The sequence below is a fragment of the Saxophila tyrrhenica genome (genome assembly GCF_035928015.1).
Source record: "Saxophila tyrrhenica strain CCFEE 5935 chromosome Unknown scaffold_2, whole genome shotgun sequence".
Taxonomy (NCBI): domain Eukaryota; kingdom Fungi; phylum Ascomycota; class Dothideomycetes; order Mycosphaerellales; family Extremaceae; genus Saxophila; species Saxophila tyrrhenica.
The window spans coordinates 713,937-739,018 of NW_027041734.1; the positions used below are offsets into that span (position 1 = coordinate 713,937).

The window sequence follows — 25,082 nt, forward strand, 5'->3', positions numbered from 1 at the left end:
TCAATCGTTGTGTAAGTGTTACATCATTCAATGCAACAACCCATGTCAATTGTGTCGACTTGTCAAGACCTCATTCCTCCATCATCAACGGCATACCATCAAGTGTAGTCAAACCATCATATCCATCAGTTGCCTTGAAGATCCAGGCATTTTGATCATTGGAATCAACAGACCAACAACAATGGCCTCAAGAGTATCAATGGCAAGCAGACTCCTCCGCTCCTCAGCACTCCCAAGAACCCGTAAGCCACAACCACCCCAACCATGCCCTCAGCCTACTAACACCTCTTTCTAGGTCTCACCCGCACCTACGCCTCCACAGGCTCCGGCAGCACAACAGCCGACACCCCCAACGCAACCAACACCGCCCCCACCTCTACCGGCCCCACCGCCTCTTCCCCCGAATCATCTTCCATCAACACATCCCGCAGCACCGAGCGCGCTGGCCACGCCGAGACGACTTCCGCCGGCGGCTCTGGTCGCAGCCCCGCACAGAGCAGTTTCGTGAACCAGGATGATCCGGTGCCGAGTCAGGACGGCGTGAAGAGGCCGCCGGAGGAGCCGGATCATGTGAAGAGGGAGAAGGTGGAGAAGGAGGGCATGCGGCCGATGGACCCGGCAGATACGGGGTTTGGGAAGGCGACGGGGGAGAAGTAAGTGAGGGGTGAGATGTTAGGATCTTATGGTCCTGTAAGGGGCCGTATGCTGTGGAGGTCGAATGTTCGAGAGTAAAGTGCGCAGGAAAAAGCAAGCCATGTATCAGTGCAGCATTGCCGGTATCGCCGCATTTGTAGTCGTTAGATAAGCCTGAACACCGTATCCTCATTCCCCGCATCCAGATGCGCTTATGTTGCTTCTCCAAACATGGTGCCGTGAACATAGCAAGGTCCTAGAATGCGATGATTGCCATTGCCAACCGGGCGGAGCACGAATGGCCATTTGCCATCATATACAATGACCACAATGTCGTTCGCAGCAAGATTGCGTGGTCCTATTCCAATACGGCCATCGGCGGTCCTGAAAGCTCGACGGTGGTCGCATGTCTGGATGAAGGCCTGGTAGAATTGCCATGCGCCTCGAACCCTGTTCGGGGCATCGTATGTGTCTAACTCCGCTAGGTCCAGCAATCTTCCAGGAGTCAATTCTTGCTCTAAAATGAAATGTTCGAAGTCATCCCGCTCATGCAGGTCCTCTGCTGTGACGGCGTCCCGACGAAAGTTCGCGCCTGCCACAAGCACCATTGACACTGCACTCCGATCGGGCCGGGCCTCTAGCATCAGGACGGTCTCGTGCCACCACTTGTAGGTCTCTCGATGACTGATGCCGTTTGAGAACTGAAGCACAGGTCCGACTTGTGGACACACCCAAGCTCGTCATGTTTTGCTTGTCTGCGCCGGCGTACTGTGGGCTTGTTGCGTACAAGAGGACATGTACTTGGGAGAAGATGGGATGTCGGAGGAGATGGGATGTCGTCAAAAAACGCCTATGCCTGAGGCCCAAGCGCCGAAAAGTGAATGCAGCTTCCCCGGACCCCACCTCGTCTTCGCTCATTGTTGTGGTTCTCCTGCAAGTCGCCGTTCAACGGATTCGATGTGCTATACTTCCTTGTGTCCTTGGTATGGGACGTGTGCGACTTTATGAGAGCCTACATTACAACCAGAGACGAGCCACTCCGCAAAAGGACCACGTGTCAACCCCACCACCTCCTCCCCACACTCCCCATGCCTCAACGACCAGACTAAACACACTCCACAAACATGGCGCGCACGTGGAAGGACAACTTCGTCTACGACGTCTTCCTCTGGCTCTGGACCATTGTCATCGACCTCTTCTTCCGCGAGATCCACCCTCGAACCTCTTACCGCATCCCCAAGAACGACCCTGTCATCTTCGTCGCTGCACCGCACGCCAACCAGTTCGTCGACCCGCTCATACTCGGCGGGACGGTACGGCATGACGCGAAAAGAAGAATCAGCTTCCTCATCGCGGAGAAGAGTCTACGACGGAAGTTCGTGGGCTTCGCGTCGCGCTTAGTGGGAAGCGTGGGAGTAGGGCGGGCGTTGGATCTGAAGAAGCCTGCAAAGGGAAAGATATGGCTGCCGGACCCGGAGGAAGATGCGACGCTGATTAAGGGCAAAGGGACGGAATTTACGGATAGCAAGCAGTTCATGAAGGGCGGGCTACTTGTTCTGCCGAGTGTGAACAACGAAGCGGCCAATACCGAGATACAGGAGGTTATATCAGACGAAGAGATTCGGCTGAAGAAGCCTTTCAAAGGAGATGTCGCGTATAAGCAGCTGACTGGGCAGAGCCTGGAAGAAAGCAACGGCCAGCTTTCGAATGGTGACTCCAAGAAAGAAGAATTTGATGGCATAAAATTCAGCGTCGCTCCGCACGTAGACCAGAGCAAAGTCTACGAAGCTGTCTTTAATCGTCTGAAAGAGGGCGGCTGCATTGGCATCTTCCCAGAAGGCGGCAGCCATGACCGGACCGAACTGCTCCCTCTCAAGGCCGGCGTGGCCATCATGGCGCTGGGCGCCCTGGCAGAGAACCCCGATTGCGGCGTCAAGATTGTGCCTGTGGGCATGAACTACTTTCATCCTCACAAGTTCCGCTCGCGGTGTGTCATTGAGTTCGGCAAGCCGATTACTGTACCTCTGGAGCTGGTTGAGCAATACAAAGGCGACGGCAGAAGGGCAGCCATACAGTCTCTCCTTGACACCGTGACCAATGGCCTAAAGACTGTGACAACATTGGCACCCGACTACGACACGCTCATGCTGATCCAAGCAGTACGACGTCTCTACAACCCCAAGGGCAAGAACTTACCACTCAGCATGACCGTAGAGCTTAATCGCCGACTCATCAAGGGTTACAACACATACAAGGACGACCCACGTGTCGTCTCGCTCCGAACAGACGTCCTGGACTACAACCGGCAGCTCTTCCATCTGGGTATCCGTGACCATCAAGTCGGGTATGCCAAGCACTCTTGGTATAAGGTCATCTTCCTGCTCTTATGGCGGACCTTCAAGCTCGCTTGTTTGAGCTTGGCAGTCTTACCGGGCACAGTACTCTTTGCTCCGATCTTCGTCATTGGCAAATTGATATCCATCAAGAAGTCGAGGGAAGCGTTGGCCGCCTCTACAGTCAAGATCCGTGCTCGCGATGTCATCGCCACCTGGAAGATCCTCGTCGCGCTCGCCTTGACACCGATCCTAGACGTCACGTACACCTGCCTCCTCACCTGGTGGTGCTACTACAATCGCGTCGGAGTTCGCGTCTCGGAATCGCTGCCGCTCACACTAATCACGATCGGCGGCCTTTTCTTCTTCCCAGCAACGTGCTTCATGGCCCTCCGCTTCGGTGAGGTCGGCATGGACATCTTCAAATCCCTGCGACCCCTCTTCCTCTCCATCAGCCCATCGTCTAGCAATATCCTCGTCAGGATGGCTGAGCGCCGCGAGAACCTCAGCCGTCGCATCTCCGATCTCGTTAATGAGCTTGGCCCAGAACTCTTTCCCGACTTCGAACGAGAGCGTCTTGTCCACGATCGCGAACAAGCACGCACGCCACCACCGGAGATCTCACGACCGTCAACACCTACAAGTCCACTCGGCAGGGAAGACGGCAACGAGATCGATTCGCTCACATTCACACCCGCTACCCCACCTTCTTACCGCAACCAAAGGTCTCCAGAAGGCAACCTCCCTCGAAATGAAAGCTTCAAGAACATTGGCAGCATCGGCCTCTTCGCCTCTCGCCCGCCGACTCCGAACCGCAGCCGTAGTAGAGCTAGCTCCGGTTCATGGTCGTCTCCTCTTAATGCTGGTACTGGCTTTGGTGGGAAGTTGAAGCGACTGACATCGCTTAAATCGAACGCGAAGAAACCTCCTACCACTAAAGACAGCAAGGATGACGAAGGTGTGAAGAAGACTGGCACAGCGGATCTAGAAGAGGTGAGCAGGAATCTCCACGCCGCGATGCGCGAGCGAGGTAGGAGAAGGAAGAGCGAGAGCGGGAGTGAAGGGTGGGTGGAGTTCGAACGGAGTGATGATGGCGGGATCACGCCGATGAGCGAGATGGATGGCGATGAGGTGGAAGAGGATAAGAAGGGGGTGTGAGCCTGCCAGCTCGAGTGCGTTGATGGGATTGCGGATTACGGGATGCGAGCATTGCATGATACCACTATGGCCCGTTGAGCGGGAGGTCTTTGACTGCGATGATGTGTTGTAGCTTATGGGATTAGTCGCGAGACATTGAAAACATTCAACATGCTCATGCAGTATACTCTCTCGACTGTCACGCATAGCGATCACGACAGAGGATGTTTCCGTTGCTGAAACCTGGTATTCTAGGGCCAGAGTCCTCGGGCCCGAACCCTTCGCCTCGCCCTCTAAGTTTGCGCCTTTCGGCCTCAATCTACACGTGAAAGTCCCGATGCCATAGGTCTGTGAATGAAAGTTTGTTGGCGACGTGCACTCGGAAGGATGAAGACGCCCGTCCCCGACGCCAAATGACGTTCTTGACTTCACCTTTCCAGCTGGTAGAAACGCGGTTACGCGTGAACTCTAGATAAAAGGCCACATCTCCAAAAGATGAAGATGTAGCATCACAGCACTCCTCCAACACCCAAACGTACATATCCACGCTTTCCGGGCCAACACAGCAACAATGGCCTCAATCGTCCAATCCATGCTGGCCGCAACCAACTTCAAGAACCCCTTCCTGCGCACCCTCATTCCGTCCATCGGCCTGGCCTACGGCATCCAAGCCGCGGTAGCAATTCCATCGATCGCATTCCAAACTGAGCGCTTCTACGACCTCTCAGGCTCTCTCACCTACATCTCCTGCACAGCCCTATCCCTCTACCTCCCCACTCTCCGTGCCCGCGCAGCAGCTTCCCTCTCCTCCACCGCCCCAGCATGGCCTAGTCTCCTCGCCAGCTTGACCAGCAAAGGCGGCGTCAATGCCTGGAACTGGCGGCAAGTCGTCCTCTCCGCCGCTGTAACAATCTGGGCCGCCCGTCTTGGATCCTTCCTTTACGCCCGCATCACCTCTGAAAACGGCCAGGACAGCCGCTTCGACAGCATCCGGGGCTCTCCTCTCAAGTTCCTTGGAGCTTGGACGGCACAAGCGACGTGGGTATCGCTTTGTCTCATGCCAGTGCTGGCACTGAACAGCATCCCGGCCACTGCACTAGCAGCCTTGCCATTCGTCACCATCACGGACGTAATCGGCCTGCTGCTCTACGTAGGCGGCATCACATTCGAAGCCACCGCGGACCGGCAGAAGAACCAATGGGTGGAGGAGAAGAAGGCCAAGAAGCACGACGAGGACTTCTTGACCCGCGGTTTGTGGTCGAAGAGTCGGCATCCTAACTACTTTGGCGAGAGCACGCTGTGGACTGGGATCGCTACGACGGCCGCTGGGGTGATGTTGAGCGGGGTTGGGCAGGCTGGCATGGGGTTCAGTGGTGGAATTGGTGCGAAGGTGGGAGCGCTGGCGATGGCGGGTGTGAGCCCGGCGTTTGTGACGTTTTTGTTGTTGAAGGTGAGTTTGAATGCTACGAATCATGGACGGGCATTGCTAATATTTGACAGGTCTCCGGTATTCCGCTGAGCGAGAACAAGTACGACAAGCGCTACGGTGATCGCAAGGACTATCAGGAGTGGAAGAAGAACACTCCGATGTTCATTCCTAAGCTATAGACTACCTCCAGACCATCGTTGATGGAGGCAAAACGGCCGTTAAGATAGTTCCGTGATACTGATAAAGTGTCCAGAACCTGTCGTCACCCGGTTGAAAAACCAGCGCATGATGGCCTCGTCTATCTCACTCAAAAGTCTCAACTTCATCAATTCATGGTTACATGTGCCGCACCTGCAATCTCGTAACCTCAGGTTCCATTTCAAGAGAAGTCGTTCGTAGCATCCATTGGACACTTCGAGAAACCAAGCGTCTTCGTAATGCTTCTTGAGAAGTTCCCAGAAGCTCGAACAGGTTGCCGATGCTGACGTACTGCTCCTTAGCATTCAATACTAAGAAAGACATATGGCATCTGCAGAACCTCATCAGAACACGACGCAGTCGGTGCCCTCCTTCAAAGGCCCGAGAACTCTCGTGCTCCCGAAGTGCCTTTTGACCTGAAGCTGTACCTGGCGCTCTCTAAAGCAGAAGACTGAACATGTGATCGAGGCTCCGTCGCTGCTCGACGAGGCCATGGGCTCAAGCACGCCTTAGGCAGTGCGCTGGCGCTTCCAGCAGCCTCGTTCCTGCATCGGAGCTGAAGGGGCCGTTTCGCTTCGGCAGCATCCAGTTCTATGGCTTGAGGTGTGTTGTAAATCTGCCGTATCAGCCGTGGCCCATCAATCATGGCTGTCAAACGAAAGCCGTATCCGGCGATGCATCTCGGTGCATGTCAAGTCCACCACACGATTCCGAGAAGCATTAACGTGCGCCTTTCGGATCGCTGTGAAGATGACTTCAATGTCATGCACCGCGCCATTGGTAACGACCTCCACCTTACAGCCACGCTTCCGGTTGGCCTCGATAGCCATTAGGACCATCGGCTGAATCCAAGGCGCTGCGTCATCATCCAGCGTCTGTTCCACCATAGCCTCGAATGGGTGGTTCCTGTTAAGCTTGATGTGCAGATGCTGCAGTCCAGACAGCTCCCGTGAGAAGAACGTGAAAAGATCGTTCCAGTCTTTGCGGGAACGCGCGTTGAGATTGGGGTGGTGCGGGAGTTGCATGCCCCATCGGAAGCGACGGATGCTGTGCAGTCTTTGCGGTGGTAGCATGCCTTTGAGGAAATGGAAGGCCACTCGGTTCTGCCAGAAGTCGAAGGTGTTGGCGCTGTACAGCGTACCGATAGCTTCGGAGTAGATCCGTCGGCAGGTGACCAGCAGTGGTAGCAGACCTGTCGCTTGTGGATAGTCATCCCGAGGGGCAGAGGATGGCCTCCTGAAGGTCGGCGCGAAGCAGTCCTGGTGATCGCCTTGGCCAACCGTCTCAGGGTGGTGGCATATGTGAGTCAGGATGCGGTTCCTGACGTCCGTTTCTGTACCGATATGGAAGACCATGCCGCCTAGTACCGTGTCGTAGATAATCATGCGGATGTCGAGTGGTAGCATCGAAAGGAAGTTGCATTGTTCTTGCAGATGAGTTCGCTGCTCTGGCTCCACCGAGGACATGACTTGGAGCCTATGCCATATGGTCTCCTGCGAGGGATCCAGAGGTCCCGTGAGAGTCCGTTGCCTTCTCGGCGGACTTGCGTGTAGTTGAGATCCGAAAGGCAGACCCTTCTGCTGGGGCTCCCATACCCTCGAAGCAAGGCCGCCGACCCAGGAGCTGAGGTCGTTCATCTTGGCCTCAAGCATCCAGCAGATGCTTTGCGTCAGTAGCAAGTCCGCCAGGAAGTATGGTATGCGCCTAGATGAGTAGATGCTGGCGTCACCTCATCTTCCGTTCCACTGGCGCCATCACACCCGTTCGCACGCCGAAGCTGCGCAGACCATAGCCGTGATAGGCTGACACGAGGGAAGCTCTCTGACAGCCCCAAAGCGACCCAAGATGGATCACATGCCGTAAGACTGCCCTAGTACGTGTAGGCTGGTACTTCTCGGATGATGATGCCGACTACGGCGAGCACAAGATGGAGGGCTTGCTGGAAGTCCGAGGCAAGCTCGACGCGCGACGGCAACACCCACACGCGTCCAAGTCGTCTTCCCACTGACGAGTTCAAATAGAAGTGATTTGCTATCAGGATGGTTGCACATCAATGGTGAGCCTGCCAGGCGCCGAGTCTCCTGAAAGAATTCACGAGGATTCTCATAGGACTTCAATGATGCACTTTGGAGAATACGAAGGCATGTTGCTGCTACCGACAATCTCCGCAACATCCTAGAGTCGCAGACGGTATGGCTATGTTCACTTTACTGTCTTCTGACGCTCCAAGTTTGTCCCTCACACCCCCTGTTCTGTCTTTCCACGAATGCTTACGACCCAGTTATGCCATGCTTCTTGTGGACGTCAATGACCTTCTGCACTTCCTCGTAGCTGCCCAAGAAGATACCGCTGCGGTCGTGGATATGCTCAGGAACAACAGTCATCATCCGGCGCATCTTGCTGTCGACAGCTTGGCCACCAGCTATTCCCCATGTCAGCGATTGCCACAAGATAGGAACCAAGACACCACTCACCATTCTCGAACACCATAGCCATAGGTCCACACTCATACAAGATCCTCAGCTTGCCCTTCGGACTCTTCTTGTCAGCCGGATACGCGAAGATACCACCATATAACAGCGTCCGATACGCATCAGCAACCATGGACCCAATGTATCGTGAGCTGTACGGCTTCTCAGCGCTCTTCAAGCTCTCGCACCACTCCTTCACCGGCTCCTCCCAGTACTTGCTGTTACCCTCGTTGCAGCTGTAAATACCGCGCTTCTTCGGCATCTGCATGTTCGGGTGCGTAAGGATGAACTCTCCGAGCCCGTTATCCATGGTAAACCCGTTGACCGGCCCGTCCTTCATCGTCAACACAAGCTGTGTCGAAGCACCGTACATGGTGAAGCCAGCCGCCACCAACTCCGTTGCGGGGAGGAGCAGGTCTTCCTTCGTACCCTTTGCTCCCTCAGGCAGTCTGTAGATTCCGAAAATCGTGCCGACCGACACACCAGCGTCGAGGTTGCTGCTGCCGTCGATGGGGTCACAGGCCACTGCGTAGCGAGCGTGTGGGTATTCGTCGAAGACTACGACCTCTTCCTCTTCCTCGGACACCAGAACCCGGACGCGGCCGGACGAGCGCATGGCTGCGAGGAAGACATCGTTACCGATCACGTCTAGCTTCTTCTGCTCGTCGCCGGTGGTGTTGGAGGAGCCGGCCAGGCCGCTGAGGTTGATGAGGGAGGCTCGGCGGATGTAGTAGGCTATCGACTTGAAGGAGAATTGCAGGGCGTGGCATAGCAATCTGGCAGCTGATCGTCAGCAATAGTAAGCGGCTTCGGCACCTTCTCTTGACGTACGTAAAATCTCCCGTAGCTTCCCTATGTTTCGTCTGCTCTTCGTTCAAGTGTCTCGTCAAGGTCACAATCTCTGTGTTGATGCTCTCCCTGCCCGCCGGGCCGGCGTCTTTGTCTCCGTTGCTGGCCATTGTGATCTGAGGTCTGCGTTTGAGATGAAGACGAGAGGAAGATAGTAGTTGAGGACCTCGAAATTCCAGCTACAGTAACCTCTCGGCAGCAGGCAGTTGAATACAACTTCGGCACTAAGGAAGCTTTCTTCGGCTCAGGTAACAATGAGATCAGAAGTGGAGTAAACACTTGAGCTCGAGGTCACGCGAGGGTAAGGAAGTACTTGGGTGTGATGAGTGAAGAAGACGACAAGTACGGTACCTTTGAAGCGAGCGAGTCCATCGGCATGTGCTAATATATGAACTCTGTGGCCATATGCCGCGGTTATTGAAGATGATGTCGTTCGCGGGAGATTTCTCCGGGCGAGATGATCTTATGGAACTTGTAGGAGTGTTTGGAGGGGCAGATAAGGTGGGGTTGGAAACAGGTCCGGTTCTTTCTCGTGCGATGCGGATAGATACGGCTTGACGACGCATATGATCTTGGCTTGAGATGAATGCTGTTTGTTGGGAGAACGCCTGCAGGCCAAGTCACACTCGCGCGCAGTATCAGTCCAAGTACGGCACCAAGGGTTGTCCCAGCACATCCGCTTGAATCTGCAGCGCAAGGAACCGTGAGAAGAACCTCGCCATCCTCACATCGCCGCCATGGTAATATAGGTTTGGATCTGCTCCTTCGTCAGCCATACCCTAAAGACGAGAAATAATGCAACTCACGACCAGCAGGCTTCGCATGCCCACGAATCTCCCCTTCAGCATCCGTCCCGAAGAGCTCATCCATCTGCTCGGCCACCTCTCTGCCAACAATCCTCGCAGCATCATTCCGGAACACATGATCGAAGCCTGTGCAGAGCACGATCAAGTCCGCGCCGAGTTCTCCTCCGTCTTCGAATATTAGACCGTCTTCTGTCAAACCCTTGATAGGACCCTTGCGGACCTTGATCTCTCCTTTCGCGATCCGTGCAGATGCGCCTATGTCGACGTAGTGACCTCCAAACCGAACATACAAATTGTTGTAAGTATCTCCAAATCGATCGAGCATGAAGCCCGCTTTCTCCAGCGCATCGAAGCGCTCCGGTGACGATTTGATTCCGGCCCAGACGTGGTTGTTGACGACTTCACGAAGGATCTTGTTCGGATATGTGAACTCCTCTCGATCTGCCACTTCGGCAGACGTATCAGGGTTGTAGTTCCTATCCTCGGATGCGTGCAACCACTCAGCCGGAAATACGAAGGTCGGACTCCGTTGGACGATGGTAGTTTCCATGCCGGCATTGGCCATGTCCTCTGCAATGTCGTGTCCGGTATTGGCAGTCCCGATCACGACGCCACGTTTACCGGCCCAGTTGTGAGCCGAGCTGTAGCCAGCGAAGGCATGCACAACAGTCCCTTTGAAAGTGCTCGCTTCGACCTTCTCTGGCGTGGCCCAGGATGGATAGACGGGTGTCGAGTGTCCGGTCCCGATAGTAATGACAAGATTCTTCGCGCGAAGAGTTTCCTGCGACCCATCTGATCTCGAAACGCCTACCGTCCATATCTTGCTGGTCTCGTCGAACGTGGTTTCCTTGACCGTTGACCCGGTCTGGACGTTAACATCGTATTTCTCCGCCCACTGCTTCTGTCCGGCGCCAATACGTTTCGCCGGCATCATATAGTCGTCTTCCAGTGGATAGCTATGGCCGAAGGGCAAATTGCCGTACTCCTTGGACGTATGCCATCGCAGCGACTCATACCTGTTCGTCCACACATCTCCAACGGAGCCATGCTTCTCCAGAACAACATACGGTACGCCGAGAGCTTTGAGGCGGCCACCTGTCGAGAGCCCAGCTTGTCCGCCACCTACAACTATCGCTCCGTATACTTCAGGCTCTGGTTTGTGACCCCCGTTCACATGACCGTTGGCAGTTGCTTGGGCAGGCTCTAAGACATCAGGATGACCCCGACCATCGAAGCACTCTAACCACGTCCGCAGCATCCAGATTCTCCATGTTCCGTCTTTGTCGGAAGCCAGTGAAGCGGTACCCATGCAGTCCTCCGGAAGGGTCCCATGCTGTGCTTTGAACACAAAATCCACATCAACCCAAGTAATGCCCGCACCGCCGTGGGCCAGTCTGGGCTTTCGATCGTCCTTTGGTCGAATCACCGATCGACGGCTCTGTTGACTCAGCTGTGTCCATGTTCGAAGTACTGTGGCGGCAGAGTAGAACGTCCGGTAAGTGCCCGTGAAGGAAAGTAGATCTCGCCATGTCGCATGTGACGCAAGATCAGACTCTTGTAGATGGTTAAGCTTTATGATAGCCTTCTGGGCGATAGAGTCAAGGTCTGCATCTTTTGGAACGCTGCTGTTTGGCAGGGATCCAGGTATGTCGTCGAACTTCACGAAGGGTGACCGTTGTTGCTGCTTCGCCATGATGAACTGTTGATGACCAAGTATCTCTAGAAGGGTTAACAAATAACTTTTCTCTTTTCCAGAATCCGATCGTCTTATAATACGGCTGAACTGAGAGGACGGCAAATGTGTCCACGGCAGTTCCAGCCTCGCATTTCCAGCCTCAAGAGCAAGCTATTCCCCACACTTTGGAGATTCCATCGGAGTCAGCCGTTCATGCTAATCCATCGGCCGTTTGGAGATCCATACAGACCTCCTGAATACCAGTTCAGCCCCAGCAAAGACCAAGCGCCTTCCAGCAGTATGGCCATGGCTAGCGTTCTTCCCACAAAACATCAGCTTATGCGTCCTTCGGCCTTCGGGTCAAAACCATATGCGCTCTCATGGAATAGAGATGTGAACTCGAAAGCGACTGTTGATGACAAAGAATGAGAGCGTGCGCGCAAACCAAGCGTATCTGCAGATTGGGGGAGAGCGTGGAAGGAAGCAACCACATGATTCCGCTGACGAAGCGATTGTCGGGGCACTGAGCTGTTAACGAAGATCTCCGAAACAATCAAAGGACCACAGGAACTCAGTCACTTGCCTGCTGGTTTGCACGGCACAGATCTCGACAAGATACCGAGAACACATGGAGCCAGAGTGTTGCGCTGATCGGCCAGACAGGACGCGGCTTTGGGGACCACTGAACAAGTTCGACTTGGGTCGAGGTATTGTGAGAGCCAACTGATCGGGAGATATGAGCATCGCTTACATGTGTCCTGCGCAACTAGTGCTAGTTCTCGCAATGGCCATCAAGAGCGCCGCCACCGTAGCGACCTACCTGGCCGCAGCGTCCGAAATAGTGAATGGAGAAGAAGATCGTGAAGCCGAGCTGTATTCCCTTCAGTTCGGGATGGCGAACATGTCTGGTTGCGCCACAATCCGCGGAATGACGGGCAGGATAGCTCCTCGAGCATGCAGCATGCTGTCGTGAGGTGGGCACAAAATAGAACAAAAGGCTTTGGCGAAACAGGGGTTATCGATACTGCGCCACCGGACGCCGTCTCGATGCTTGGTGTCTCCCCAAAGCCGTGTAGTCTGGAGCCCTCAGGTGCAGTCTGACAGCTCGCCAGCATTGCAGGGCGAATGGGAAGGTGTCAGCGTAGCGCCGCGACGTCGCCTAAACATCTCCGCAGGCATCCAGCAGATATCTGTCGATATCGATGGCGTTGCACCTCGTATCCAGCCTTGCTAAGGTGCAGAGGATTAAAGTATATTGCAGGACTCCGCGGAAAACAATGCCCTATGCGTCTACCAGACGGGTAAATGTAAAGACAGCATCCTTGAGTTGCACACCACCATGCAAACAGCCGTTAGGTCCCAAAGTTCGCTTCCCAATCGTTGTCGACTTTCCCGAAGGCCGGAGGGTTGTCCGCAGCATTTAGGTGTCGCTTATGCACATTGCCCTGGTAGACTTCTTCGAAGATTCAGACCGAGACCTCTAGGTACCGTGAGATAGACGCCTCGACGTAGACAGCCGTTAGCGCTGGTCAGATCTGACCACTATAGAGGCGTTGTTCCTGATGGTTACTGAAATGCTGGATTATGCCTGCATGTGCTGCAGTATGGCGGGGGCTCGGTCTCCCAAGAGTGGCTCGTGTGGCAGAAACTTGCCCTCAGACGCATCAATCTTACACGTCGAGTAAATCCGGTCTCCCCAGGGGCTACACCATCTCCAAGTCTTTTTGTAGCCATTGTGTCGTCGTCGTGTCGGGCGGCCATGTGGGAATGACCGAAGAAGCAGAGAGGGAGAAGCAAGCTGCGCTCAACCAGAAGGCGCCACCAGCAGAATCTGCGGCCACCCGCTAGCTTCCGTTTATATCCGCCAATGACAGCGAGTGTCACATGAATGGTTCACGCGTCAACACACGCGCCTCAAGTCCAACCTCAGCAACATTTACTGTAACGACAGCGACAACTCCAAGGCCATTCCGCTCGCGCGTTCACCACTGCCACCCCCTGCGCCTTTCGAAACTCCCGCGCCATGGCAGCATCCAGCTCCCACCCCGCCTTTCCCAGCCGGCCATACACCTCAGGCTTAGGACGCACTGGAGGCCAGAGCGCGTTCGGATCGACACCATACAATGCGCAGACACCATTCAACGCGCCGGCGCAGAATGCAGGAGGCTTTGGTGCGGCGAGCGCGGCGCCGACACAGCAGCAAAGAGAAGCGCAGCGCTTAGAACGCGAGCGACAAGAACGGGTGGAGCGCGAGCGGAGGGAACTGGAAGAGCGAGGAGTACTGGAGTCGCTGAGCGAGGAGCAGAGGGAGGAGGTTAACGAGGCTGTATGAACAGACTTTCGATGCATGTGCAATACAGATGGCGGGCGCTAATGTAATACTACAGTTCTCCCTCTTCGACCTAGACAAAGACAACTACATCGACTACCACGAGCTCAAAGTCGCCCTCAAAGCCCTCGGCTTCGACCTCCCCAAACCCGACATCCTCTCCATCCTCCAAACCCACGGCGTCCCCGCCTCGCAACTCCAGCAAGGCGGCAGCAGTAGCAACAGCAAGCAACCCGTGCCCTCGCAGCCCACCTTCTCGGGCCCTTCGCGATTACTGCTGTCGCACGCGCATTTCTTGACGATCGCGGCACAGCGCATCATCGCGCGAGATCCGAGGGAGGAGATATTGCGCGCGTTTGAGCTATTTGATCAGGAAGGCAAGGGGAGGATCGAGTTGAATGATCTGCGGAGAGTAGCGCGCGAGCTGGGTGAGGGGCTGCAAGAGGAAGAACTGCAGGCCATGATTGAAGAATTTGATGTCAGAGGAGAGGGCGGTATTGGAAGGGACGAGTTTGTTGGTATCTGTTTGGGTTAGAGCCCTGGGCGCTCGTGAATGCATTGGTTTGTTGGGTATTTGAATAAGCTGGTGGGCTTAACGAGGGAACGGGGGCGGGATCTAGGGTAGCGTTGGCGTTGGGAATGATTTTGGTCCTGCTGAGGATCGTGCTGGATGAGACGCTTTGATATCCTGAGCGCTGTATGAGAAAGATGAACCGCATTGTACTCTTCCAAGTGCTACACGAGTATGAATAAGGTGTACCAGACTGTTCAGGCTTAAAGTTTCTCCGAGACATGATCCAGCAGCAAGTCTGCCTCTTAAAGATCCACCTGGCATGGCGTGTCCCACACCTTCGCGCGAGGATTCCATTCCAAGTCGAGCTCGAGGGGTATTAACTGTGGAGGAGCGCAGTCAGCAGATGCAAGAAAGGCCGATGACGCTGCGAGAGAGATGAAAGACAACGTCAGGTATGGGGCCGGTCAAGGCCCGTCTCATCAATACAGACAAAGCTGCTATGTCGACCGTCGTGAGATTATTTTAGAATTCATCATAAGAAAGGAATGCTGCAGGCGCTTGAGAAGTCCGGCTCTCGCTTACCTCTTGGGGCCGTATGTTTTCAATGTAAGCACTGGTGCGTGTGCAGCGGGTCGCCAGGGCTGTGTGACCTACAAAGACTCCAGTCAGTCTTTGACTGATGTAAGACCTGACAATCGTGGTTGAAAAGTAGTTCGGAGATCAGTAAGTGTATACTCGTCTTCGCGGCCCTTGCGGGCAGCTTGGACATATGCTTGTCATTGATATTGGTGTATCATCAAGAAAGGAAAGCAGTCTTGTCGTGGCGGACTTACCGTGGCTCGTGGAATCACAAGTGCGCTGCAGAGTCGCACAAGGCAGGGCGGAGTGCTTGAGCATATCTGTAGGTGCGAATTGGTTAGCACATACGCAAGACGAGGCAATGTATGTAGGCGTAGCGATAGCGAGGCATATCAGGTAATGCATGAATGGTAATAAAAATGTTGTGTCGGCAACGGCGAAGCCGGATACGACTCGTCATCAAGAATCATCATAGAAGCGGATGTGAATGCAAAAGATGGTGTGACTTACGTGGGGTGTCCACTGCCAATCTCGGCTCCGAGCCTGGTGGACATGAATGAAGCGTTTGCCAATCTCTGCTCCCTTGAGATCGGCTGCTCTTCAGAAGGACGCGTTGATGGAGAAAGACAGAGAGTCCTGGAAACTTCACTCAAAGCCACCGGCATGTGCTACGATGCCTGTCCTAGGATATAAGGTTAGCTTCAGTCACCGTACGAGTATGTGCAATCGTGGTGCAAGCATCATAAGCTCAGTGGACGAGGTTTTCTAGGCCTGTCGCAAAGTGGCGTATCGGCTCATGGATATTTGTCGGAGCCCAGTGCCGATTCATCAATGCAAGCAGAAGCGTTGAGCGGTGAGAACTTACCCTTGTACAAGGCCCAGATCGAAGTCGGCTGCACGCATGTCTTCGCGGACGTCCAAGGCGAGAGGCGGAGAAGACCGGCGGACTGATGCTCCAGCGCAGGTGAAGATCCAATTTATGACGACTCGGCATGGGCGGGCATCCAGTCTATTTCGCTGCTACCCTCACATGTCAGCCTGTGTATCTCTCGCGTGGCTGAAGTACATGTGATAGATGTGTTGCATGTCAGATATTGAAGCCTTATTTCTCGCCAACGACCCGAAGGTCTCAGCCGGTAATTCCATTTTGTTTAAGTCTTATTCATCATACAAGGGGCATATGTAAGAGAAAGAAGTGCTTGCTCACCTGTCATTCTGCTAGGCCTTGCAAAGGGGGCCGGCATGTAGTGGGCCTGTGGCGTGGACCAGCGGTGGTGTCTCTCCCTCAGCGGCCACAATAGGGCGTGTGCGGTGGAGCCATCACGTCAAGCCCTGCAACATAGTCAGCGCCTGCGCCGGTCTCGTATATCCTTGAAGTGGCCAGGCAGACTGCTCGTTCAGACTGACGTAGCAATTGCAGTTTCACACCTCCGGAGAGGTCAAAGACTCTAGTTTGATTGCGGTTTTGCGATTTCATCAGGAGATGGTGGAGTATGGAGCCAGTACGTACCGTATGCTGTGGCTCGAGGAGCGCTGCGGCAAGTTATTGATGCTGATGAGAGGTGTCGATGGAAGGATGAAGTTCGAATTGCTTTCGAAGATTTTGCGGAAGAGATGCGACCGTTGCCAAGCCACGCTCGGGCCCAAAGAAATTGCCTGACTCGACAACATCTCAACTTTTACAGGAACAGAATGGAAATCTTGACTCATAACCCTTTCTATCGCCTTTCACGTTTTTCAACCACTTTGTGTGCTATGTTCCGCGAGGATGCAGCAGGCGTCGAGATGATTCAACTAGCGGAGACAGGAAACTCCTTACAAAGATTCTCCACATTGTAAAGTCAGCACGCTTGCCGTGGACATCCGTAAGGAGACGTTTGAAAGCGGACGAGTCGAACGAAAGCCTCTCATAAGATACCGTCCGATGCTACATACACATTGCTACAATCCTCACTCGCTGCTTCATCAATTCTTACCCTCATTGTTCTCCTTCATCGTACGGTCCAAGACCTCTTGCGCGGCCAGTGTATGGCTGTCCTCATCAGTGATGCCGGTGAGCTTCTCCATGACCTTTGCAGCGTAGAGGTCGCCGCTGACGTTGGTCGCAGTCCTGAAGCGATCTAAGAACTGTTAGTACGGACAATCGACAGCATTTCAGATACGGTTGACTTACCAATGAACCAATCGATCGCCACAACCACAGCGTACATGCCCGTCACCGGAATGCCGACTGATCCGCAAATCATGACGGTCAGGACCAGAGATGAGGACGGAATTGGCGTCGTTGCAATGGAAGAGAGCACGGCCAACAGGACAATGACGGTGTAGTTGCCGGCATTGAGCGTGATGCCCTGAGTCACGGCCATAAAGACCACGACGATGGGAAAGTAGATTCCAGTACCGTCCCTGGATCACGGGTTAGTGGACAGACTGGCACGTTTGGGACCGACGAACTCACATGTTGATCAACGCTCCAAGAGGTGCCACGAACTTGCGAACAGTCTGCGGTACTTTACGCTTCTCGAGGCATTTCAGGGTGACCGGAAGTGTGGCGGCAGATGATGCAGAGCCCTTTGAACATATGACGATCAGCTGGATGTTCCACATTCATGGTCCTTGAGCGACACTCACCCAAGCAGTGATCCAGGCTGGGCTATTCTTCAGCCAATAGGCATACGGGTTCATTCGCGTGAACCCGAAGAACAACGCGGGCAGTACGACAAACAGTTGGACGAACCTGGTGCCGAACATTAGCGTCCGCTGGTCTGGCTTAGGGACTTCCAAACTCACATGCTACCGACTGAGGCGCCAATGAGCACGCCAAGGTTCACTCCGATATCTTCAATGTCAAGAGTCATCAGGTTGGCCAGAATCAAGAAGAAGACACCAATGGGTGCGAGCTTGATCAAGAAATCGATGATCTTGAATACGATCTTGTCGACTTCCTTGATCCCGCGCAGTAGCGACGAATTTGGGCCTTTGATGAGGCATCCGACGATGATGGCCGCGACGAGCACACCAAGTAGTTGGTCCTCTGCAAGAGCCTGGAAAACGTTCTGTGGAATGAAAGACTCGGCCACCTGGACGATGATGTCGTGCGGTGCGTTGTCCGGGTTCTCTTCCTGGATCTCTTCAGCCGTCTCTGCGCCATCCCGGAGGCTGGCCGGGTCGACTTGTTGCATGAGTTTTCTCCAGCCCACATCGACGAGGATCATGCTGTGAATGACCGCGAGGATCGTCGTGCCGACGTACCAAAGGACGGTGAATTTGGCGAGTTTCGCGCCGCCCTTGGACATCTCCTTCAGGTTTTGGACGGCCAGAATGATGGCGGTAATGATCAATGGCAGGACTGAGAACTGTCAGTTGCGAAGTGGCGCACACCTGGGAAGCATCTGACAAACCTGTAGCTCTCAACGCGCGCAACCAAAGTTGGCCGGGAATCTCGAGAATAACGGGCGCAGCTTCTGGAATGTTGTCCACGGTCGCAGTTACGGCCATGCCAATGGCAATGGCGATGACCGCCGCAATGACAATCTGCACGGCTGAGCCAGGCGTTTTCAGCGTCCGCCAAAATCGCTGGCCCATGGACTGCTTCGCCGCGGCACCCTCGCTGTCCCTACGATCGAAGCTCTCGTCAGAAGAGTCGACCGCATGGACTTCGGGGCCGGTTCCAGTGCCATCCTCGATGTCTTTTGCGTGGGACATGGCTGGTGTATTGTGCAGCGTGTGAGAAGTGAGAAGCGGATGAAGGAACCTGGAACTGGAAGGAAGAGATGCGCAGCCCACCTTTCTATCAACGCCTGGGACGGTTAAGTACACATGGGAGCACCTCACCACCATCCGATGTCACTACGCAGCGATACCAAGCTCGAGATAATGCAACTCACATGGGCCTAGGTTTGGCGAGATAGCCACGCGAGATGATCTTCACGGCGAGCGCGGGTTCTCCACAGAGGCAAGGCCGATGCAACCCTTCCAACAGACCAGAGAGATACATGAGGAAGGTCCAGTAGACTCGGCACGCAGTTCGCCTTCAAGGCTAAGACCAGCCAAGTGAGGAGATCTGCGCATGCTACAACGAGGCCGTAATATCACGATCGTCGGACAATAAGCTGACATTGCTCCAAGGCGGCCGCACTTCTCCACGAAAGGTACGATTTTGTTCTGCGCATTTCCAAGTTGTGGTTGTGTCAGCAGAGGATGAAGTGCGGTCAAAGAGCAAGCCGAGAACGGTTTTCTTGTCGTCGACCTTGGCACCAAGGCGTAGGATCACAACCCCCAGCATCTTCCCGCGGAGCAGCCCCAAGAGACGTATATTTCGACAGGCCTGGTTCTGAACACCTGGTGCGTGGGCTTTGAATCATTCCTATCCAATGGAGCTATCGCGATAAGACGTTCAACCATGTGGCCAAAATGTCTAGAGTCTGTCGGTCTACCCACTAAAGCACCGGCATCTGCGGATCTTCATGGGTCAAGTACCTAGGTACTGTTCCAGAAGCGCCAGCGCGAACACTCAATGGATCAACCAATGGAGATTGTCTGCTAGAATCTATGCCGACTGAAAACCATGCCCTCGCCGACCGGGTCTGATTGTCGAAGACTTGCAGGGCTGAACGCTTCGAGAGCATGATCCAATCGGCCATTTGCTTCACCCGTTGCCTCAAGCCACTGTAGCCTCTTCATTGCCACTTCGGAGTAGTTCATCTTCCCCCGACGAACCCTCTCCAAGCTGCCACCAAGGCCGCGGCGTCAACATTTGATAGCTCTCAGCCGTCAACTCCTTCACGCCTCCACTGCTCGCAATCATCTCCTCTACCGCACGATCGAAATGCTTCAACAAACTCCTCGCCCTCCGCTCAGCCATCGCATGGGCAATAATGTTCCACGGCCGGTACCCAACCCACCACTCATTCGTCCTTGGCGCGTGCTCGACCGTGTATGAGTTCGTGCGCTCATTGAGATCGACAGAGTACAGATAGTACAACGAGTTCATGCCGTACGTTTGGGCAAACGATAGTTCCAGCTTACGCGCGTCTGCGTATGGAATAGGCACTAGCTGGTTGACGATGCTATACTCGCCTTTGTGTCCTTCAAGTGCGCGGAAGTGGATAGGGAATCGCGCTGTGGAGAACCAGAAATCCAGTGCTTCTTTCCTGGTCGTCCGGCAAACCTGGGCAATGGCAGGTTCTATTGGAAGCCTAACAACAGCCTTGTTAAAGTGCAACTCCTCGTCGCGGACTTCGTCTTCGATGAGGAGCTGGTAGATAGCCAGACGGATTTCGGCTGGGAGGTCGAGGAAGTCGGTGGGTTGTTGGATCCTGTCGGAGTTTGCAAGATCCATGTTGTCAATGTCGCTTGTCGAGAATTGATCTGCTCTGATATAGGTCGGTGTAATAAGTTTGATAGTGTAAAGTATGGTCTGCCCCCGGACATGCAGAAGAAGGTGACGGGTTCAAGTTCAAATTCGACCCTCCTCAAACCTATATTCGAAAACCTGAATGTTCCGACTGTGTACATGTATGAAAGCGAGTAAGGATTTGCATCAGATTATGGTCATTGTTTCCCCCTCAACTCGCAGAGAGGTCCGTACAATCCATGTTTGTGTACCAACACACCGGCCACTCATGCAGAAGCGTTATTAGCTCGATACGTTTATGCCGCGCTAAGAAAGTGTAATATCAATGGCTCCGAAGTCCCGTACCACAACAGTCTTCCCGTCGTCCTCCTACTGTCCACTCATCTAACACCCAACAAATTCCTCCAACCTCACCTCGCCTTCCCCAAAAGCAGACTAGCAGCGTTCACACCAAGCCTACACCCGATATCAGCACTCGCAATCACCTGCTCCCCGGCCCCAGCATAAAACACCCCCGGCGCAACCTCAAGGTTCTCCACCAGCCGCCTGCACTTCCCCGTCTTCACAGGCACAGATCGCGGCAGCGGCTGTACGTCGATCCAGGTGATGTTCGCCGGAGCCTCGAGGTACTGCTGTATATCTGTGAAGGCGATCTCTTCGCGAGAGACGATTTTGTAGAGGTTTTCAGCTGTTGGGGGACTGCCGCGAGCGTATTGCTTGAGGAGCGTTAGGCTGAAGAAGGGCGAGGCGGTGGTGTTGGAGCTGGAGGTCGTTGTTAGGATGTTTTGCGGCATGGTGTCGGTCCAGTTGAAGAAGGTTTGGTTGAGGCGAGAGGGAGTCGTGAAGTGCGTCACGAAGCTGTCCTCGTAGTGTTGTATCAGATCAGTGGCGTTTTGGAGTGGTGGGTCGAATGTGATGTTGGCCAGCGAGTATGGAGTGGCAAGGATGACTGCGTCGAATTGCTCGGTTGCTGGTACGCCTCCATCTGTGGGTACGATGGTGAGTCGGTGGTCATTCTTGCCCTTTGTTTCGATCTTCTGGACCTCTGCTCCTAGCCTGACGTCGGGCGTCGAGAGCTTCAACAGTCTTTCGACCAGCCGCAGATTTCCCTCCGAAACGTAAGAAGGCAGCTGGTCTTGAAATCCGAGGATGTACTCCAGCACATTCAGCTCGTCGCCATTCGCAAAGTACCGCTCCCTCGTGCCCGCGTTCACCAGCTCGCGCCCAAAGCGCTTTGCCTCTGGGCTGTCAAACATGCCGTCGAGATCCTCGTAATTGGTTTCAGAGCACTGAAAGCTCTTTGCCATCTCAGAAAGACCAGCTATCTCCACTTCTGCGCTCAAGTTCGCAACACCGATGGACGCACCTCCGCCGAGTATTGGAAGGGCAGTCCCAAGTACTAGACCTAGGGAGCCGCGGATCGTGTTGACGAGCGGAGAAAAGCTGGTTGGCGAGCGGTCGTAGCGTTGCGACCACTTTCTTTGGCGGAACTCTGACCACGCAATAGCGTCACGGAACTCCTCTTCCACGGCCAACATCTCATCGCCATCCCAGATACCCTCGCCCGTCCTTGGTCGGGTAGTTATGCGTGCTTGTAGCGTCAGTCCGGCGACGACTGCTGAGCTCACGATGCATAGGTCTTCGCTGTCGAAGGTAGCTGCGCAGGTGTCGATGGGATATATCATAGAGTCATAAGCATACGCCTGGGTGATCCGGCCACCGATGATCGGATTCCGTTCGAAGACAGTGATCGAAGGCTGCTGATCCGCAGGAGCACTGAAGCGGAAGCCTTCATACAGCCTTGAAGCGGCTGAAGCGCCGGTGATCCCAGAGCCGATAATAGCTATCTTCTTGGGCGTATTGCCTGTCTGACCCAGGATAGGCTCCTGCTCACGTGTAGAGGGCTCGATATCTGCCAAAATGGCCAGCTGCTCCAGACTAGGCACGACGAAAGCACGCACTTGCTGCGCTACAAGCAGTAGCAGAAGGGAGGTGTAGGTCGCCATGCTGCCCACAAAGGCTATAGCATATATACCTACCCACTCGCGAAACGTAAAAGAAAGAAAGACAGGTGGAAGTTACAACTCACGCCTCATACTTATCTCCCATACCAACTCTCAGCCCCCGCCGTCTGCCTCACAGGCAACAGCAGGATCGCCAGCAGATACGAACCGCTTTCTGCGATGCTGCAGCAAGCTCTCCAGGAGCTCTAGATGTCGTCTCGCGGAAGATTGGTTCCAGGTGAAGGACTCACAGTGTGGCGTCGCCTGCAGGATGGGGGCTAAACCGCGTCCAGCCTGCTGGAACAGATATCTTGTTTCCAAGCTTGTTGGTTTCTCTCCTCAGGCAGTCTTTCAGTCTTCCGGGGATAAGTTCGTGTCGTGCTCCCGCAGCAGTGGAGAGGCACGTCCTGGGGTCGCGGACCGCAGCGCTGAAGGAGTTGCTGCGGCTTCGAATCCCTCTGCGGGCGCAGGCTTAGCGAAGATATGTCGTGAATGGTTCCACGCGCTCGAGGCTAGAATGCCACTGTCCTAATGAACCGCGTACTGGGCACTCGTTCGGGGTGCCACAGTCTATCGCGCAGCAAGGAAATGTGGTCAAGTTGGTGTTGCCGGTCCTGTCATCGAGGATCTGATCCTTCCAGTGCGCGCCATAGTACCCGACACCCAGCTCTGTCGTGACCCGTGCGAGATGCGCGCAACACGCGTGTATCTTATGCTATGCATTTGAGCAGCAGTCAGAAGAGATGGAAGTGGAAGTCGCGACACGCCCGTGCCTTCCACACCAAGACCTCCAAGCCCGCGATAACCGGCGAACGCGCAAGCAGCTGCGGGACAGCACTAAACATATATCGCAAGGCGCGGTAAGGTAGCGCTTGACAGAAGGTAAATTCCCCAGACTCTACGAAAAGCTACCTGCCCACAACTATCTGTACATTTTGATCCCACTCTCCAACTCCACACCTCCTTATCGAACCCTCACTGCGGCCTCAACCACTCTTTGACCGTCACGCCAATCTTGCTACCCGCGTCCTCCGGATAGACGTAGAACGCAATCGCAATGATGATGTATGTCCCGAGACACATACACCCTTCCAGATAATTGCTCTTCCCGTCCTGGATGAGGTAATTCACCACCAACACACTCAAAAAGAACACCACAGTCTCGAAACCCTCGAAGTTCAAGGTCATGGGTTGACCGACGATCCAGCCGAGGATGACGAGGAAGGGCGTGACGAAAAGCGCGATCTGCATGGAGCTGCCGATGGCAACGCCCACGGCAAGATCCATCTTGTCCTTGTAGGCGACCACGACGGCCGTGACGTGCTCGGCGGCGTTGCCGACGATGGGAAGCAGGATCAGACCGATGAAGGTCTTGCTGATGCCTGCTTCTTCCACGATGGCGTCGATGCTGTCGACGAGGTATTCGGCGCAGACGGCTACCAGGAGGGTCACGAGGATGAGGCAGATGGTAGCTGGGACGGGACCGAGGATCTGGGCTTCATCCTCTTCACCTTCTTGCGCTTCGGCGTCGAAGAGCTTCTTGTGGGTCTTGAGTTGGAAGACGAGGTAGAGACAGTAGAGGATGAGCATGATGATGGCCGTGCCGCGGGAGAGGACGAGGATGTTGGCTTCGGTGTCGTGGTTGCTGTCGTTGAGTGTGGAGTACAACGTCGCAGGGATGATCAGCGAGGTCGCAGCAACCGCCATCAAGGAAGACATGGTCGATGCGACAGTCTCGTTGAAGCGCGACTCCTCGCGCATGATACCGGAGGAGATGAAGCAGCATCCGAGGACCAGCAGGATGTTGGAGAGAATGGAGCCCAGCATGCTAGCCTGGACGATCCGGATCTCGCCTTTCATGAGCGCAACGATGGAGACCTAGCATCTGATCAGCGCGCGCATTCACCAGCTTTTCCACCTCGATCTATGCTTACGATAAGCTCGACCGCGTTGCCGAAGGACGCATTCATGAGACCACCAAGAGTCTGGCCCATCTTCGCGCTCAGCTCCTCAGTCGCAAAGCTCAGCAGCGCCGCCAACGGCATGATAGCCAGAAAGTTGACGATGAACACGGCGGTGGGATTCAGATCCAATGCGCCGAGTATGATACCCGCCGGCACGAACACCAACAAGATATTGACATAGTTGCTCGTCAGAGTCTCCCAGGTCAAGTGGAGGAAATTCATCGGCCAGCGAACCCATGCCCTGTCGTCCTCATACAGCGGCTTGTTCCCACTGCCCACTATGCCCTGTCTGCCATGCAGCGTTCCCAAATTGCCCAAGGTGCTGTTCGTGGAGGAGTTGTTCACAAGCGGCGTGCGCTCGTTGCTGTCGTTCGGGCCATCCATCTGGTTGTCACTTCTAGACATGGCGGTGCCTTTACGGCCGTGCTTGTGGAAGTCGGTGCGGTAGGTCGCTGTAGGGTCACGCTTCACATCAGTCTCTGTCGAGCGCGAGTGAACGAGATGATGGCGCGCTGGTCATCAAGTGTCCGTCTCAGAGGCTGGTAATGAGCCAAGGTCTGGGCGAGACTGCCTAATCGTATCTTTCACATTGGCGGGTTGGAGTGGATTGACTGGCGAACTCTTTGCGCTCCGTCCAAGTCCAGCGTGTTGAGTGGATATGAGTAGAGTAGGAGATGGAGGAAGCAACTCACGCATGGTGTATACGGACAGCGCAGCAGCTTATGCACCCGCGAGCTTCCTGGCGACTCTGCGATCTGCTGTGAGCTGCCGGAGCTTGGCGATGGTGCTGATTCGGCTCGCGCTCG

At 54.6% G+C, this 25,082-nt stretch overlaps 11 protein-coding genes across 11 annotated transcripts; 4 read left to right on the forward strand and 7 right to left on the reverse strand.

The window, feature by feature from the left end:
* Positions 1-181: 181 nt before the first annotated feature.
* On the forward strand, positions 182-657 carry LTR77_001345 (uncharacterized protein; the record flags this gene model as incomplete). The annotated part of the gene is made up of 2 exons (XM_064798607.1): positions 182-242; positions 296-657. The coding sequence occupies 2 exons, from the start codon at positions 182-184 to the stop codon at positions 655-657; spliced, it is 423 nt and encodes a 140-aa protein (XP_064662934.1).
* A 1,100-nt stretch (positions 658-1,757) lies between these two features.
* Positions 1,758-4,124, forward strand: SCT1 (Glycerol-3-phosphate/dihydroxyacetone phosphate acyltransferase; the record flags this gene model as incomplete). Its single annotated transcript, XM_064798608.1, has 1 exon — positions 1,758-4,124. The coding sequence occupies one exon, from the start codon at positions 1,758-1,760 to the stop codon at positions 4,122-4,124; it is 2,367 nt and encodes a 788-aa protein (XP_064662935.1).
* A 550-nt stretch (positions 4,125-4,674) lies between these two features.
* Positions 4,675-5,711, forward strand: LTR77_001347 (uncharacterized protein; the record flags this gene model as incomplete). Its single annotated transcript, XM_064798609.1, has 2 exons — positions 4,675-5,553; positions 5,604-5,711. The coding sequence occupies 2 exons, from the start codon at positions 4,675-4,677 to the stop codon at positions 5,709-5,711; spliced, it is 987 nt and encodes a 328-aa protein (XP_064662936.1).
* Positions 5,712-6,368: 657 nt separating this feature from the next.
* LTR77_001348 (uncharacterized protein) lies at positions 6,369-7,367 on the reverse strand (the record flags this gene model as incomplete). The annotated part of the gene is made up of 1 exon (XM_064798610.1): positions 6,369-7,367. The coding sequence occupies one exon, from the start codon at positions 7,365-7,367 to the stop codon at positions 6,369-6,371; it is 999 nt and encodes a 332-aa protein (XP_064662937.1).
* Positions 7,368-8,000: 633 nt separating this feature from the next.
* FBP1 (Fructose-1,6-bisphosphatase) lies at positions 8,001-9,160 on the reverse strand (the record flags this gene model as incomplete). The annotated part of the gene is made up of 3 exons (XM_064798611.1): positions 8,001-8,152; positions 8,205-8,977; positions 9,033-9,160. 3 exons carry the CDS (start codon positions 9,158-9,160, stop codon positions 8,001-8,003), a joined length of 1,053 nt encoding a protein of 350 aa, XP_064662938.1.
* Positions 9,161-9,688: 528 nt separating this feature from the next.
* LTR77_001350 (uncharacterized protein) lies at positions 9,689-11,549 on the reverse strand (the record flags this gene model as incomplete). The annotated part of the gene is made up of 2 exons (XM_064798612.1): positions 9,689-9,807; positions 9,857-11,549. 2 exons carry the CDS (start codon positions 11,547-11,549, stop codon positions 9,689-9,691), a joined length of 1,812 nt encoding a protein of 603 aa, XP_064662939.1.
* Positions 11,550-13,554: 2,005 nt separating this feature from the next.
* CDC31 (Calcium-binding component of the spindle pole body (SPB) half-bridge) lies at positions 13,555-14,395 on the forward strand (the record flags this gene model as incomplete). The annotated part of the gene is made up of 2 exons (XM_064798613.1): positions 13,555-13,857; positions 13,919-14,395. The coding sequence occupies 2 exons, from the start codon at positions 13,555-13,557 to the stop codon at positions 14,393-14,395; spliced, it is 780 nt and encodes a 259-aa protein (XP_064662940.1).
* Positions 14,396-16,918: 2,523 nt separating this feature from the next.
* On the reverse strand, positions 16,919-18,658 carry LTR77_001352 (uncharacterized protein; the record flags this gene model as incomplete). The annotated part of the gene is made up of 6 exons (XM_064798614.1): positions 16,919-17,073; positions 17,127-17,359; positions 17,412-17,524; positions 17,585-17,690; positions 17,744-18,302; positions 18,355-18,658. 6 exons carry the CDS (start codon positions 18,656-18,658, stop codon positions 16,919-16,921), a joined length of 1,470 nt encoding a protein of 489 aa, XP_064662941.1.
* A 955-nt stretch (positions 18,659-19,613) lies between these two features.
* LTR77_001353 (uncharacterized protein) lies at positions 19,614-20,294 on the reverse strand (the record flags this gene model as incomplete). The annotated part of the gene is made up of 1 exon (XM_064798615.1): positions 19,614-20,294. The coding sequence occupies one exon, from the start codon at positions 20,292-20,294 to the stop codon at positions 19,614-19,616; it is 681 nt and encodes a 226-aa protein (XP_064662942.1).
* A 425-nt stretch (positions 20,295-20,719) lies between these two features.
* LTR77_001354 (uncharacterized protein) lies at positions 20,720-22,315 on the reverse strand (the record flags this gene model as incomplete). Its single annotated transcript, XM_064798616.1, has 1 exon — positions 20,720-22,315. One exon carries the CDS (start codon positions 22,313-22,315, stop codon positions 20,720-20,722), a length of 1,596 nt encoding a protein of 531 aa, XP_064662943.1.
* A 972-nt stretch (positions 22,316-23,287) lies between these two features.
* VCX1 (Vacuolar membrane antiporter with Ca2+/H+ and K+/H+ exchange) lies at positions 23,288-24,681 on the reverse strand (the record flags this gene model as incomplete). Its single annotated transcript, XM_064798617.1, has 2 exons — positions 23,288-24,190; positions 24,247-24,681. 2 exons carry the CDS (start codon positions 24,679-24,681, stop codon positions 23,288-23,290), a joined length of 1,338 nt encoding a protein of 445 aa, XP_064662944.1.
* Between the last annotated feature and the right edge of the window lie 401 nt (positions 24,682-25,082).